Source organism: Filicampus tigris, chromosome 16 (genome assembly GCF_054856515.1).
Source record: "Filicampus tigris isolate MCC_2025a chromosome 16, RoL_Ftig_1.0, whole genome shotgun sequence".
NCBI lineage: Eukaryota > Metazoa > Chordata > Actinopteri > Syngnathiformes > Syngnathidae > Filicampus > Filicampus tigris.
The window spans coordinates 986,990-1,003,282 of NC_141232.1; the positions used below are offsets into that span (position 1 = coordinate 986,990).

Below are 16,293 nucleotides of genomic sequence, written 5' to 3' on the forward strand. Positions count from 1 at the left end.
GCCTCACAAACGTCAAAATGTTTTTTATTTTCTTGGCAACGCAATTACCACAACCCCTAGAAACAGACAGAAACAAACCGTGTTATCATCAAGTCAATCCGGTGGTGTCAAATACTTCCCCAAATAGAACAAACGCACAGCTTCAAACCCCACAAAAATGACAGATCAGAGGATGAGCAATTTAATTCGAAGTTCTGCGTCGTGCGCGCCCGTTTTCATAGGTGACAGCCAGGCCCCTCCGTTTGCGGTCGCCCATGGAAGCTCCTGGCTGTTCGCACCTCGATGTTCGCTCCTCCTCACAACTCGATGCCCTGCCCGATTATTTTGCACCTTCAAGCTCTGTGCAGGTCCCAGCGAAAGGCCCGGTCCTCCTCGAAACACGATGCTTGATCCTCGCACCACCTCGGTGCGCCTTCACAATTGAGACGCTTCTTAAATAAGTTTAAGAACAGCGGAGCGGATGAACAATTTATGGGACGCGTTCAATAGGAAATGAGCCCTTTTTGTACATCAGTGTTGTGATGTCGCTTTTTCGGTATCGATGCAATGTATCATAGGATATGCAGTACTTCTTTATTAGTGACTAGTGGCTTTACTAGTTTACAAGTGACCGTCGGTTGCTCAATGATAACTCCGACAACTTGGTTTCTGGACAAACGCTTGTACTGAGAATTGAGATATGTGCAGTGGTAAATCGCTCGAAATGAAGCCAAAATGTGTTTATGAATACCGATTATCGATTACCTGCAGGTTCATTTCTACAGGTTGCTCTGGACTTGCTGTTGTTTTTGAGCTGCATACGGAAATAAAAATGAGAAAATAAACCTTCTGGGACATTTTTACAGGTTGGTTTTGTTTTGCTGATATGCACACGGAAGTGTAAATGATAAACAAACCTTCGCATGCGTAGTTCATTCGTCGAAACACACCTACGGCACGCCATTGTAGACAAAATATTACAATTTTGCTAGCGTCTTAAAAACATGAATACGTACCAGTGTACATTTTTTAAAATGTATTACTAAAACCTCTTCTTCTCACACGGGCATGCGTAATGCAACTTTCACTGCATGATTTATGTAAAGGCAAGTAGTTTGTTGTAGATTTTCCGGGTAACTCCTACTGCACACTACGTCCTTTTCTTTCAGTTCTACAAACACGCCCACGTGTCTACATAAATATGAAAGTCTTCTGTACATTTGTATTTAAATGCTATCAAAAATGCTGACCAATCGGACCGTCAAACGGAAGAAAGGCAGGACTCCGAGCAGTCTCTGAACGCAACACGAGCAACACTTGGATTGCACGCGACCGAGTGCAACGTTGCAATTGCAACTCCGCCCAAGCGCGACGTTCGCTGGTAGTGAAACGAGCAAACCCCTGCGCCGGGCGGCACAACCTGCGCTGTCAGGAGCACTTTGCTGTTTTGTACAGCCGCTGCGTTCTCCGCACGACCCCAGAGCACTGAGAGCAGAGACACCCGGAAGGCACCGACACGTCAAGCGGCGAGAGGAAGCCACCATGAACCGCTTCAAGACCTCCAAATTCAAAAACACCACTCCGAAAGTGGCCAAGAAGGATGTGAGTAGTCGACTAGCTTGTGGTGTCTGCTCGTTTTGTAGCATTAGCATCGCCGCGGGATACCGCAATAAACTGTGTTGTTGTGTTTGGTGGGAGTGGGGGAAACGCCTGCTTGCCTGCCTGCCTGCTTGCCTGCCTGCCTGCGTTTAACTTCCTGAATTTGGGAGGCTGCAACCTACTATAACCCACAACCGTTGACATCAACCGCCTACTGTTTTTTTTTTTTTTTTTTTTTTTTTAATGGATGCAAAGCAGGCTCCATTACCACCCTACCGCAGCACATCTTCCATGACAGGACTTTATTTGCATACGTTTGGAAATCTGATTTATGTCAAGATTGCAACGCCTGCAGCTTCCCTCGGCGCATTATGTAATAGTGGCTGTAAAAATCCAGGAATGTTCAAGATGTGCAGTGTGTATTCCTCCAATCTGTGCGCGCCATTTAAAAGACAGCAGGTGGCGCTCTGCTACTGCTTTATGTCGTAAACACAACGTCAGGAACGCACAACAATTCAAAGCAACACAAGTCCAATTGTTATCAAATGAACCTTAACACTCCATAATGGGCGAATGTATGCAATTGTACTCTTAAGAAGGGTCCTAACCGTAACATGCATACAAATAGTGCGTGTGTGAGAGTGCGAATGTATCCATGCAAGAGTGTATGGAATCCAATTCTTAAAAATGGCATATATTCATCTATACACATAGAATGCAGTCATTTGTATAAATGAATATGATGTAAACCAACGTTTTCTGCGCAACATAGCATGCACTTCCACTTCCGCAGCACTTTGCTCATCCACAGGAACGTTAGTGTCAGCTCAATCCTTCCTGTTTGTTCTTCATGTCGTTGCACTATGACTTTGCTTGTTCAGCCCAGAGCCCATCGGTTGCGGTCTTGTACAGGAAATTTCACACTAGTGACAATCTTGAATGCGGTGGCTGGCTGCGCACGTGTAACCGGCGCCTTCAAAGCGCTTAATGACTGAATCCATCTCTCATTTCCACCACTATCAAGTCACAATTTTAACAAAAATTGCTATACCAAACCCCAATAGTATAGCTTTGTGCTTTTGCTCTGGTCGCATGACATGCAGCAGTTTTGATTGAATTTCTGACACATGTGGCTCGTGGCCTCCAGGGATGGATCAACAACGTCCGCGGCGGATCCTTCACCTGCCAGGGAAACCACATCAAGGCGAGCGCCAAGCTGGTAGCCTTCAACACAGAGCAGGCTGGTAAGAATTCCTTTATTTTGAAGCTCCTCAACCGACGTCAACATAGTTCCTTGGCGCCAAGGTTCACCTTATGGCATTGAATACGGGATTGATTGTGTAGGAATGTGTGGAAATAGAATCCTTCCAAATTGGTAGAGATGATTTTGGAGTTCCCAAGTGAATGTTTTGAGTTGACATTTTTGATGGTGAGCATGCTGCTTGAATCCTGCCAAGCAACACGGGGGACCGACAAACGTGTCACCAGGAGAAAGGAGCGGAGTTCTGAAGTCGCCCGTCTTAATGCACGAGGGCGTTCATGCACAAAGTGGATGAGGGCGCAATGGAGAGTCAAAGTGCATTTTTGAACCTCGCCATGATGGGTTTGCAGGAGGCGGCATGCTGGGCCTGACGTCTGTGAATCCTGCTGCGGATGGACAATGGAGCGTCACACAGATCTCCTGCCATTCTGGTACGTTTCATCGATGCTGTCAATTACAGTTGGTATGTTAACGCCACTCATATTTATAGTTCACTTATTTCAAGATTCTGGTTCGTAAAAGATGCACAGAGTTAAGTGAAAAAAAAAAAAATCTCTGTGTATAAAACAGCTAAGATAACAGGATAGAAGACTCCTCAAAAACTGTGTGTATAAATGAAGATGTAAAAAAACACTTTGCCCAGACTAATTCCGAGAGGATTCTAGTCAGGCTAAAAAAAGCAAAAATGCTTTTAGGTCAAATCCTATATATTAATAGGGGATGGTCCAACGGTACGTATTTTGTTCCCAATGATGACCAAGGGTGGAGCTAGAGCGTTTTGACTCGGTGAGCGCCTTCTAATTGTGGAAGCAACATTCAGAATGTGGAAAAAAAAAAAAAGGAATGAATGGAAAGACAAAATATATTCTTGGCTGTAATTTTGCAGACAGCCAACCGTAGCCATTTTTCCCGATTTGTCCCTTTTCCCCATCAGATCTGCTGACCGACTTGGACTTTTCTCCATTTGATGCGAGTCTTCTGGCAACTTGCTCCGCGGATGAAACAGTGAGCGCCTCCTTTGCCGACCTTTTGTTGTCTCGCATCCGCGTCCCGGCCGGCAGCTCCCGGATGACAACGCGAGCCGCGAGCCGCCTCGCTTTGTGCTCTATAAACCGCCTCCTTTCCTGCGCGTAACGCTCGCTCGGCTTTAGCGGCAAACCCGTCAGCTGGGTTTGATTTGCCGGCTTCATTGCGTTTCTCCGATTTTGCATTGTAATACAGAGCAGTGCGCCTCATGTGAGCCGGTCGCTGTGCGCAGGTGAAGCTGTGGCGTTTGCGCGAGCCAGCGCTGGAGCAGCCCCCGAAGCCCGAGCTCACTCTGGCCCCCGGGCGAGGGCGGCTGGAGCTGGTGCTCTTCCACCCGACCTCCTCGGGGCTGCTGGCCGTCGGCGCCGCCGAGCGCCCGCTCCTTTGGGACACGGAGCGCCAGGGCGCGCCGCTCGCAGGTACCCGCGCCAGCTCGCGCGCCCCGCCAGCAAGTGCGCTATTGGGACTAAAGTATTGAGAGACTTCAAGGGGCTTGCATTTGGTGGAGGTCTTCCAGTCTTCCATTTAGTGTGTGGCTCTGACGTGTTTGTCTTGCGTTCTTTGTCTTACATTGCTGTGACTGTAGGAAGGGAGTTGCCGTTGTCCTCTTTTGTCGCTGTTGTTTTTTGGGGGGTTGTCGTTGCCTGCGTCTGCTTCGGACCGCCGTTCGGCAGCCCCCGTGGCTTCTCCGTTTGCGAGCAGCGCAGGTACAAGCTTTGCTATCGCACGCCCTCAGCGCCAGCACCGCCTCACCTGCGCTGGCCCGCGCGCGGGATGTCTTGCGTGCTGCCACCGCAACGCCTTGTTTTTTTTTCTTTTTTTTTGAATTTCACACAGCCACATTGGCGTCATGTGCGAGGCCGTCAGGGCCGTCCTTCAGTGAAAAGAAGCACATCTAAAAATGTGTTCCAGGCGGTGTAAAAGGGGCGACAGACAGCGGGCGCCCTCATCCCATGATAGCCGGCCGCTGGCCTGGCTCCTTGCTACGCTAAAGCGTTTCACATTCTTTCATATCACAAGTTTTCCTGTAAATGTCCCCGTTTTTGCTATGCCTTAAAGGAGACATATGATTCATTCCTCTTCAATTTAAAACAGTTCCCAGGTGGCTGCATTTTCTGCTGCGCTAAAGGAGACTACAGCGGGTGTTTTAGTGTTTTATTTGCCGAAACGAGACATCACAATTTTGCTCAGTTTTGAATAGCACACTAATGGGCACATTTTTGCAAATAGGCAGGTAAAAGATTTACGTGGTGCGTGGGCAAGCACTCCACCGACCCAAATGATTGAATCCAAGTGCTTAAAAAGTGAGTTTTCCATCATATGTCCCCTTTAAATTGCAGTCTTGTGGATTAGCAACGCACGCCATCTCGCCACATGTTGCGCATCGCCGCCAAAGCTGCCAAACGCTTCGCTCATCTCAAACTGCCGTCCATGATGTGTTTTGCGCTTGGGCATAATCACGCATTTTTCGGTGTGTGCGTTCCTTCATCTTGTGGTCCCGCTCTTCAGACGAGCGTATTGTTTTTTGTTTTTGCGGCCGATGATACTGACGATGCCGTGTCATGTCTTCAGTTCTGGGGGAGCACGGCGACCAGCTGCAGAGTCTGAGCTGGAAACGGGACGGTTCCCTGTTGGCCTCCACCTGCAAGGTGAGCACAAGCCGCCACCTACCTCTGACCTTTTGTCCTCGGGTCAATTTGGCCCCTGTGCATGTTGAATCAGCCGATAGTGTGACAAAAAGAAGCGAATCCCCCAATTTCTGGTATTTATCTGAATGGCATGGAAGTTGAGTGTACTTTTGAACGTCTCTGTTTTAAAAAGAAAGCTTTGCAATGGGTCAGTTTGACCCGCAACTTAAGAGGGTTCATAACGGTTATAGAGGTGATTTCTCGTTCCGTTATTCGTACCCCAAAATCGGTTGTGGTCAACTTCTGTGGTACCGCTATATCGAATATTGTGAATAATAAATATAAAAAAGACAGATCAGCTATATGCAGAAGGTCGGTCCCTTAAAAAAAAAAAAAAGTGCCCATTGATTCAAATGTTCACGCTCTTTATTTTGCCATTGCATTTTTGGCCCACTAGATGTCATCAGTGAGCCACCGCCGTCCAAATGTTCGGGCATGCCATTAAACCGTCAGGAGTCAGGACTTTCCTCTCAAGTGTACACTACAGAGCGCAGACGAGCAATCCAAGAGTAGTTGTTGGAATATTTTCAGAGTGGGGGGGGGGAGTGTTGTGGTCAGTTTAGAACGATTTGCTTTGACCTCACGTGACTTCCAATTACTCAACAAAGCTGCAAGAGTGAAAGTCTGGCTGTTGTTTTTTTTCTTCTTTTCCTGTGTCCATGTGGCCCCTTCTCCTAGGCGTCATCAGGCATTCGTCACATCGCTCGCAGGGATTTCCACAGGGTTGTTAAGATTTTGGTGTGGCTTTTACGAGCGGCGTGCAGAGAAGGCGTGGGCTGGAGGAGAAAGTGAAACTTGTGCCGAGGGCACGTCCTTAACGAGTTACAAATGGTCGCGAGCCGAGTTGCGCTCATGCTAATGTCAACAAATGTCAGCGCAGGCAATGAAGCGGAAGCTTCAGTAGACGCCACGCCCCAATTAAATGCTGTCTGCAGCATTCAATTTAATGCATAAATGCCGGATAAAAATGGAGGCTTCCTTTTCCCCCTCAGGAAAAAAAAAGACTTTTGGCAACTTGTTTCCTCAAATTGCGGCCTCTGCTCCATTAGACGCCAGGCTCCAATGAATCGCTGTCTGCAGCATCAATTTTCATGCACAAATGCTGCATGTCAAACGGAGGCCTCCTTTTTCAGCCTCCCGGCTAAAAACGAGTTTTGGAGGCCGGTTTGCTTGCCACATTTCCTCAAATAGTGGCCTCCACTTTATTAGACGCCCTTCCCCAATTCACCTCTGAGTGTGTCATTCACGTTCGTAAAAGCCACAGGCACATAAAGGCCTCCTTTTTGCCCTCACATGTTGTTTTAGATCGAACACAGGGGGCTTACTGATGGCTTGTACGCGTGAGCTGAGCCGAGGTCTGAAAGGTGACACAAATGCTGGCCGATGTTGACTGACGTGAAAATGAGACCCCATGCGGAACTGAGTGACGTGCGATGGTCTTAATTGCCCTTAAACCCGAATAAACGTCAGCCCGAAAATGCGCCACGTGTCCGCTTAACAGGTGTGATTGTCAGGCCGATCGCCTTTGTTTGTCTTTGCTGTGACAAGTAGCAAATGATTCCGTCACCATCGCGGGTCACGTCCCAATCATGACGTTTAGCCTGACGGGCTAATCGTCCTCGTCAGCGCCGCCGGCCCCGCCTCCACCTTCAAGAACTCTGTGGGGTAACGCGAGCCGAGATCAGAGCTCGGGGCCGGGGGGCCGCCGACATTCGCCGCTGTCATTTAACCCAAACGGCCCCTTTCGATTTCTCCAAAGCAAATAGGGCCTGCGCGCATGTGGGTCCCAGCCCTCGGGTGGGTAAACATTGGGGGCGCAGGTCTGTGTAGGGAGGAGGGCCGCGAAGGGAAGGCAACCACCCCAGAGTCCTGACGGGATCACAACAGGCCTTGTTCGGATCTCCTGACAAATTCTTTTTGACACTTGCAGAGGGAGAAAGGGCCCATTCATGATTGATTCAAATGAGGGAGTTGTGCCGCTGTTGGGGTTGTGAGGTACGACCGGATTTCTGGATTTCCCGCTTCTACCCCCGCTTTTACACGGACAAGGCACCAGAGGAATCTCGGATCTCCCAAGCTGCCACTCACCTCCCGGCGTGTAACCGTGGGAGACTGGCCTTTGGTAGCAAAGTGTGTTTGAGGCGCCCCGCCATTGAAGATTGCCCGTCCTCTGTTCCGTGTGCGAGGGTGTTTGCGTACGAGCAAAACTTGGGTACAGCCGAGCGGGGAAAACCCATTAAGAGAAGCCTGTGAATGAAGCCCTGTCACTTTGGTTAAACAGCTGCTGCTTCTGCACACACGCGCGCGCACGCAAACACACGGTGCGGGCTTTGAGTGTGTGTTTGCACATCTGTAAGAGAGCGGACCCTCATCAGAGTGTTTGCGCAGCCAGATCTTCAGTCGCCGCGGCCGTCTGAAGATGGCGGACCGATGGCCGGCTTTCATAATGGACTTTCTCAAAGGGAAAGTGGACACAGCACAGCGCCTCAACGCCGGCCGGCCGGGCGCATCGCTTGAATACATAAACGCTGCGCGTCAAGCGGAGGCCTCCCGTTTCGCCCTGAGGAAAAAGGCACTTTTGGCAAACTTGCGTACCGTATTCCCACAAATGGCGGGTTCTGTTTTAATAGACACCGTACCCTGATTAATTGCTGCCAGCATTGTTCACTTGGATGCATAAATGCTGTAAATGTAGCATGGGTGTTATTTTTTTTTTTCCTTCCATGAAAAAAATAACTGTGCAAATTGTGCATTCTATTTCCTCAAATTGTGGCCTCTACTCTTAATAGACACCGTGCTCCAATGAAAGGGCATCACTTGGTCGTACTCGGGCCGATTTATTGTGAGCCGTTGTCAGAGCGCCGCTTCAGGGATGGGTCACGCTCGCTCGCTCGCTCGCGCACGCACGCACGCACGCAAACGCACGCTTTGATGTGACGCGTGGCCCGCCTCACAGCCTGATCCCATTAGGCTCCGTTTCCTGCCAGTCAGCCGATTGGCCCGCGCGCAATGCGTTTGGGGCGGGCTGCAAAGGGGTTCGCCCAGAGGTCGCCGCACTGCTCATAATAAATAGGCGTGCGTAGTCAGAGGTGCAGCTGGCTGCAGGAAAACCTCGGGGCTCCCCTCCAGCAGCAAGACTCCCGAATAACCAGATGACAGAAGAAAACAGGACTGTACTGTACAGATGGACTCGCCACCGATCGCAAAAATGAGAAAGTCATTGAGGCAAATGTACTTTGACATGTGGCATAGACACTGTATCATTATTGGATATGATAGCGCACAAGACGGTGGCACTACGACATGTACAGTGCTCCACGGCGCGGCTCGATCTTTCGTCCCTTTGACGAAAACGAAGGCTTGCAAGTTCGCACGTGAACCGGAGGCGGACTTTCAAGCGCTTCCGCCTTGACGCCAGCCATGTTGGGAAAGCCAAAAGACACTTGTCATACCGTCAGCCTCTTAAAATAACGGCCCGAGTCATATTTTGACCACAATTTCTTTTTTCTGGGCCTTAAACATCTCCTCTGGATGCCGGCCGGCCGCCTCCGATCAAATCGGCTGCATCCTCAGTTGAAGGCATCATGCGGTTCTATGCCTGCAATGTAATTATTAATACGAGATCATTTGAATGTGGTTGAGTTTTTCGTGTTTTCTGAACTGAAGAAATGACTTGGGCCATTATTTGAAGACGGTGACGATATGTGACGCCGACACTCATTTGGCCAGCAAGCCTGCAAATAAACTAGCAAGTGAATGTCTTTTTTGGACTTTTGGAGTCTCATCCCTGCATGAGACAGAGAAGGGGCTTTCCCCAAGCTCTTCCCACAGCCGAATGCATGCAACAGTCCCAAAATGTCCCGAGAGTCGGCCGGGAATCGGGGTGATCTACAAGATTGAGCCGAACACTCCCGAAAATGTGACCCACGTCTTTTTTTCCATCACGTGTTTTATCATCCACGTTGATTGACGATGATTCTTCTGATCCCCGTAGGACAAGATGCTGCGAGTGTTTGACCCCAGAGCCCAGCTGAAAGCGGTTCAGGTGAGTTTTGCTTCTCCGACTTTGCATCGGATGCGAGACGAGCGCCTCGCTTCTCCTCGGCCGCACAAAACTCGGTCGTCTCCCTTCGCTTCGTCAAAATGCGAGCGGCGTCGCAGCAACGTCAAGCCGTCGGAACAACTCATTGATGACGTAAAGCTTGTTTCGTTCTCGTATTAAAGGCAACAGATTTGACTTTGATCGTCGTTGAGGCTCTGGATTGCCTGCCCACCCGTCAAGTGTGAAATAAAACTGTCATGCTACCAAAAACTGGACTCGCCGTTGGCCCAGCGGTACGCGGGCTGGCTCACTTGCAGAAGACCAAGAAAAGAACAACTCCGATTCGTTATGCTTGTGGTCTTTTGACAAAATTTACCCGTCACAGACATGTTACGAAGACACCGGAGAAGTGTTTGAAATGGCGAAAATGCATAATGCCTGTGTGTGTGTGTCGCCCTTCTACGGCGGACGTGACTGCAAACGGAGTGGTGGAAAAAGCAACAAGCCCGCTCGGGGTTTGCTTTTCCGAAGCATCCTGTGGCCAGCCCAACTTACGTGTGCTCGCTGGCTGCAAATGTGCCTTTTAACTAAAGTGCCGAGAAAGTGTCAACTCCTCCCCCACCCCCCAACAACATCCATTCTTCGCTCCCACTGGCTCGTGCGCCTTGGACGCCCAAATAGTCTCAGCTTGTCAGTGGGCCGCTGAGTCAGCAAACGTTGTCTGCCTCCGTTGCAGCCACGCCAAATATAATGAGCTCTTCTGCTGAGTCAGCTGGCGTCTTCGTTGTAAGGTCTGTCTGAAAGCAGAAAGGTCCGCAGCAGAGCAGGTGTGCGGCCCCGCCGCTTCCGATTTCTTGGAGGTGCAGACCGTGGGTTGTTGACGCCCAGAAATCCGGCAGCTGCGCGTCACGTCCAAGCGTGCAAGAGCATCCAGTGCTAATTTGAGCGCATTACTGAAAGTGCGACTTCATTCGTGGACGCAAGAGGCATTATTGGCTATTCTGTCCTTTTGAAGCCACATTCAGTTGAAGGAAAAAGGCAGCAGGGGCTCCGAGAAAGTCTTTGCCTCCCCCCCCCCCCCCCCCCCCCTCAAGATGGACGCCCCCTGATCTTGCTACGCCCCAAGTCTGACGCGCTTCACGTTTTGACATGGAGGCATCTGCAAGTCTTGTGAGTTTCGAGCAAATGAAAGTCATGTCTCAAGGCGCCACCGTGTTGGGCTTGAAGGATGTGCGCCTTTCTGGCTTGATTTCAATGTTGTTAATTGCGTCTTTTGGCCATTTTCTGAGTGTCTGATTCTTCCTGCAAGTGTGTGCTTGAGCGCGCAGCACATGTTCCTAAAATTACAGTCCTGAAAATACCGCTCATAGTTTTGGTCCGGTGTTGGCCGCAGAACCGTTGATCTGCGGTTGCTCGAAGAGGCGGGGAGGGGGGAGCGGTTCGCCGGACTTTTGGGGTCCTGGATTTCTTGTGTTCGGCACAAGCTTCTGGCGCTCTGAGTGAAATTGGAGAGGGGAGCGCAGACCGGAATGGGTTTGGACGACACGAGCCAGCGAAAACGGGGCGGGGCCGAGGAGAAAAGCAAAGCGCTTTGACTAGTCGAGGTAGGCCAAGAAAAAGAAGGTGGCCGTGTAGCCTCCTTCACTGGCCACCGTTAGCTTCCTGGAAGGTGTTTTGGTGGACTCCTCAACTGGAAAATGACAAACTACATTTGGAGTCTACTGTGGTTAGCATGTCCGTAACGTCTCATTAATTGCGTCTTGCGTCGTGTGTGTGTTTGGAGAGAGCGAGAGAGAGAGAGAGAGAGAGCAATGGCCACAAAGATGAAGCAATTGAAATGCACAATTACCACAATTTTGTGCCTCAACCGTGATGGAGTAAAAAAAAAAAAAAAATCACTTCCAGCAGCAACCTGAATTTACTGGATGGACCGTCGACTGCAAACAGCTCCTCCATTGCTTAACAGTGGGGCAGAAGTGCCAAAAGCATTTTCAGAAATATTAAGAAATAAAATGCAATGATGTGGTTTTCAACAGGACACTTGATGACTGTTTGTATACACGTCATACGCAAGTCACTTTTTCAGAATGTGAAGTTTCGGTCTTGAAGTCAAGCCGCCGTGTTCATGCTTTGTTTCAAGTGCTTGCGTCAATGTCGCCTTTCAGGAATACGCTCAATTCTCCCATATGTGCGCCTCCCAGATATCTTCATGTTGACTTCAGTTGTGTTTTTTGGAAGAATCGAGATGGACCGACCATATTTCAAAACCAAATAGAAGGAAATGTGTCCTTGCAGTATGTCCAATAGACATAAAACCTGCCATCGGTCTTGCTGAAGTTTGAGAAATACCTTTACTGGTCGTAAAAACATTCCCCCTTTTTTTTTTTTTTTTGCTGTAGCAAGAAGTAACGTATTCCAATGAGCATTTTCCAGCGAATACCTCCCTGACAAATGCGAGTGTTTACACTTTGGAGTCAGGCCTAATGCTAACAGTGCAGGGAAGTGCAGTCAACACTGTGAAAATGTGAACTTTTATGGCAAAAAAGAGGAACTTGTCCAATGATCCCAGGCTACTAAATTCCAGAATCTTCATCAAAGCGTCCATGGCGCAGCTGCATGCATTTTGGTACTTGCTTAAATGTTGTTGAACAGTTATGGGGACAATTAAGAAACAATGAGTGTATGAATTATTATTTTTCAAACGTTGTCTTTAATCTGGTGGGAGAGTCTCCGATTTTTCCTTGATCATTGTTGTGCGGAACGATGACTTTGAAGTCAATACTCTCCCTCATAATCAAGGTTACAAGCTGAGTGAGATTCACCCCCCTAATCTTTCTGCTTGAACTCCAAAGCGGCGCTCATCTCATATCAGGAGTGATGCAACACCGCCCTCTACAGGGTTCCGTTAGTCATTACAGTGGCTTCCAAACCTGAATTTCACAGACAACCTGGCCGAGACCCTCTTCCACGCCGACCCGTTGAAAGATGCGCCGTAGACTAATTGACAAATGTATCCGTCGGCGGCAGTCAACGGTTGGATTCCAGTTGACGAAAATGAGCGCCAACCACGAGTTAATCCGCAATCAGTCAAGTCTTAGCGGTGACGGTTTTATCTCCAATTTGGACGGCAAATTATTTTCAGTGCAGGGTGTTCTGAAAAAGAATCCTGCTTTGATGTAATACTGTGATGAAGAGAGACCGTGTCAAATACCAGGAATGGGCTCAGTCCAGTGCGTCCAATCGGCATCCGAACTGGTCAGGAAACATCTTTGACTGATCAGCCGGGCCTGGTTCATCGCTTCATCTCCGGCAATTGGCAGGGAAAAGGTCCGAGTCATAAAGTGACGAGGACGTTTTGTTTGTGTGCTCTGGACTTTGGGTCATGCGAGTGCACGCCAGCTGGCAGAGATTTGTGTGTGTGTGTGTGGGGGTGTGTGTGTGTGTGTGTGTGTGTTATTTCGGAGTGCAAACCTCATAAAAGTATTGGCTTCTCTTTGCTCCTTACTAATTAGGGCCCTCCAGTGCACGCATGTGGCTGACGACTGCTTGCGCAGATGGATGACAGTTTGCTCTTTCGTCCAGCTGCAGGCAGGACGCGCCGACGTGAATTTGAGCCCTTTCCAAATTTCAGGCACACACTCTAGTGATGCGCTCAACGTCAACAAATAGTCACGCTTTGCAAATTGTGGATGCAATTACTGCTCAAGTGATTTACTGTCATGAAATAAATATATACAACCTCCTTGGTACATGAGCTCATCCCACAAAGCGATGACCCAATTTGTTTCCTGGGCTTTAGGAAGGGGAACGAAACGAATCCCAACGCTGCCGTGATTTTCCACGTCTGTTTAGCACATCTGTGTGTCAGTCGCAATCGTCTCTGTGATTCTTATCCAAACTTTGCACTTCCGGGGTGGGGGGTCGGGTTTAAGGAGCAGGAAAGAATGGCTCCGGCTCCTCTGAGGTCGGTTGGTTTCACAGCCGGTTCAGTGGAATGAGGTGTCAGTCACAAGCATCGGTCGGTCAATCTTGACGACGTTTTGTGGTTCAAGGCAACGGCGTCTTAGTGTATCGGCTTCGTCAGCGTCCTTTTAAGGTCATCGTGCTGAATGTAAGAGAGGCCGGGGGGAAATTGTGACTTGAAATCTCTGCTGGGGAAACTCGCTAACGGATAGCGTCGAAGCTAAGCGGCCTTTGGCTAAGCCACGCCACTGAAACGCACAACAGCGATATCAAGACTCTTTGTCATTGTTTGCACAATTTCTGTGTATGTGTGTCTGACATTTTTCCATCAAAATACACAAACGGTATTTCAAAGTCCACGTGTCCCTCTCGTTTTGAGTTCTGTAGGGTACAGCTTTCATTCATTATCTTGATGCGGCTAATCAATTGTCCACTTGGCGACATTGTCTCTGTAAGTCAGCAACTTTGTTGTCGACTTGAATGACTTTTCCAATCCTCAAGTGATCTTTTTTTTTTTTCCTGCCAAAATAGTGATTAGCAAAGAACGTAGCCACTTTGATAGCATTGGCCACTTTTTGAAATTGCGAGCTACTTCTTAGGGACCGATTTGCATCAAGTCACGACAGACCCTCCAAACCAGCTGCTTTGAACAGGGCTGTTTAGAAAGTGCACTGTACTTGCTGATACTTGGGTAAGGTTGTTATGATCATGTATGGTTACGGACATTCTATTAAGATGCCTTGCAACTACTTTAATGTTTGTTAAAGGGCTTCATCTCACTCCTCATATAACGAATATGTGTGGTTGGATTGTTGTCGTGTTCCCACGGTTGAGTCAATTGAGGACTGGCGGTGAACACTCATCAAGATTCAAAGTGTAGCGCAGACAACCTTATCAAAACATGGGTTTTTTTTCGGTGCCGACTCTGTAGGGGAAAAAAAGATGTTGGGATGTAGCAGCTGCGGTCTTGTTTTGGTTATGAAAGTAGTACGCAGGTGTTCATACCTGCGTTGACGGTGAATGATTTTTGGCAGTCAAAGAAAGTGGGCCTACTATAACAGCAAATACTAGCCAAGATACAAAGACACGGGGCCCTCAAACGTGCGTGGCTTGCGCTTGTTTTTTTTTTTTTTTCTTTCTCCCCAAAAGTCAGGCCTTTGTCCCAAGTCGTGGTCTCGTGCGAACCTTAGTTAGTTTACTCTTGAGGGAATCTTGCGAATGCGGTCATCGCACAAACGACTAAAGTTTGTTGGGAGCTCTCCGTCAAGCAATACGCCCCTTTTCAGGAAATTTCAAGGCTTGTTAGCATTAATTTGAGGAGCCTTGTCATCCGCCCTCCGCTCTTTGTCACTTCTGAAATGATGGCCAAGGCGAAAACGATCCCTGCGCTCGCAAAACACAATGTTGTTCTTCAAGTTGAGACGTTGTACTTTCAGGCTCGCCGACGACGTGCAAATAAGCCGCACGATCGAGGTTGTGGAGGGGACCTTTGAAGATGTGAAATCCTTGTGATGTGGTCACAGGGAGTTGGGCCAGCCAACTTTATTATCCGCTATGAAAAATAAGCTCGAGAGGGCTTGGTTGGGCAGTAACTGAGGGGCTTCTTCGTGGTCTTTTCAACAGTGTGGGCATGATTAAGTGTGCTCCACCCTCCCTGTATAAGGAAGCAATCCAAAGAATCATGTCTTTGTTCGGTACGGAGCTGGTCTGGCGCGCAGATTTTCATCAGGTCCAGGTGTCGTAGGCCCTTGCGGTTGTCAGCTGCAGCACTCCCTCCTCCGCTGACATTACCCCACAGATCTGGATCTTGCGATTCAAAGGACTGGCCCACTAAATGTGTCTCTGAAGGATGCTTTTACCGCACTAACCATCAAATCCCCTCAGAGATCATCAAAAATGCAATACAGATCTCATCTGGCTTCTTTTGGACCAAAATGCCGTGTTCCTGGAACACGGTTACCGGGAAGTTCGTACAGTGCTGTGATTCAGGCCTTGGCTGCTTGTCCCCGAGGGTGTCGTCTTCCAGGAGGCAAACTGCAGTCAGCCCAATCCACCCACAGGGGGGTGCAGTTGGGTCTAATGTGGGCCCCGGGAGGGAGTGAACGCAGTCCCCGAGGACTCCACGGGCTGGCTGGATGTGCCACTGTGACCACGGGACCCGTTTAGCACCATGCTTCGTTAATGGAAGCCTTTGTGGCACTTCAGGTGGAGTCGAACAGATTGTCAAGAGTGTCACTTCCGCACGGAGCACGAAACGTGTCAGCGTATGAGAATGCATCTTAAGACGATACATTCTGAACTAATTGAGCGGGTTGGACTGGTTACGGCCAGTCGCAGGGCTCATTCACATGGAGGTACCATTTAGAGTCTTGTTGCATGTTCTTGGAACGCGGGAGCCAAGAAAAACCCATACAAGCACAGGAGGAGCACGCAAACCCCACACAGGAAGGTCAAAGCCCCCAGTCAAGCCTCCAACTTTCGAGCTGTGAGGCAGACGCGCTAAGCACGAGACTAGACCACCATCGTTCACTCCATTTTTGCCCCAGTTGCTTGAAGCGCGATCATCGACACGGTCACGTGTTCGGCCTAACCCTCGTTCGTTCCGAGCTCCCCCTTTCATTTGCTTCTCATTCTCATTACGAGCGCTGAAAAGCAGCAACTGTGCAGAAAAGCTCTCCCGGAGATCTCATTGTGGCCGCAGTCTATTTTTGACCCGGGAGTCGGTCACGTCGGTG

General features: G+C 49.1%; 1 protein-coding gene and 1 long non-coding RNA gene across 2 annotated transcripts in view; one reads left to right on the forward strand and one right to left on the reverse strand.

The window, feature by feature from the left end:
• Positions 1–6: 6 nt before the first annotated feature.
• On the reverse strand, positions 7–1,709 carry LOC147133916 (uncharacterized). The gene is made up of 2 exons (XR_015090094.1): positions 745–1,709; positions 7–412 (listed from the first exon to the last, which is right to left on the reverse strand). It is a non-coding gene; the product is annotated as an uncharacterized LOC147133916 (long non-coding RNA).
• Positions 1,285–16,293, forward strand: part of coro7 (coronin 7) — a 74,540-nt gene continuing 59,531 nt past the window's right edge. The window contains exons 1-7 of the mRNA XM_086055326.1: positions 1,285–1,581; positions 2,726–2,822; positions 3,190–3,270; positions 3,774–3,844; positions 4,098–4,284; positions 5,438–5,514; positions 9,548–9,598. Coding sequence (XP_085911452.1) covers positions 1,522–1,581; positions 2,726–2,822; positions 3,190–3,270; positions 3,774–3,844; positions 4,098–4,284; positions 5,438–5,514; positions 9,548–9,598 — 624 coding nt within the window. The 5' untranslated portion in view covers positions 1,285–1,521. The remainder of the gene's footprint in view (positions 1,582–2,725; positions 2,823–3,189; positions 3,271–3,773; positions 3,845–4,097; positions 4,285–5,437; positions 5,515–9,547; positions 9,599–16,293) is intronic.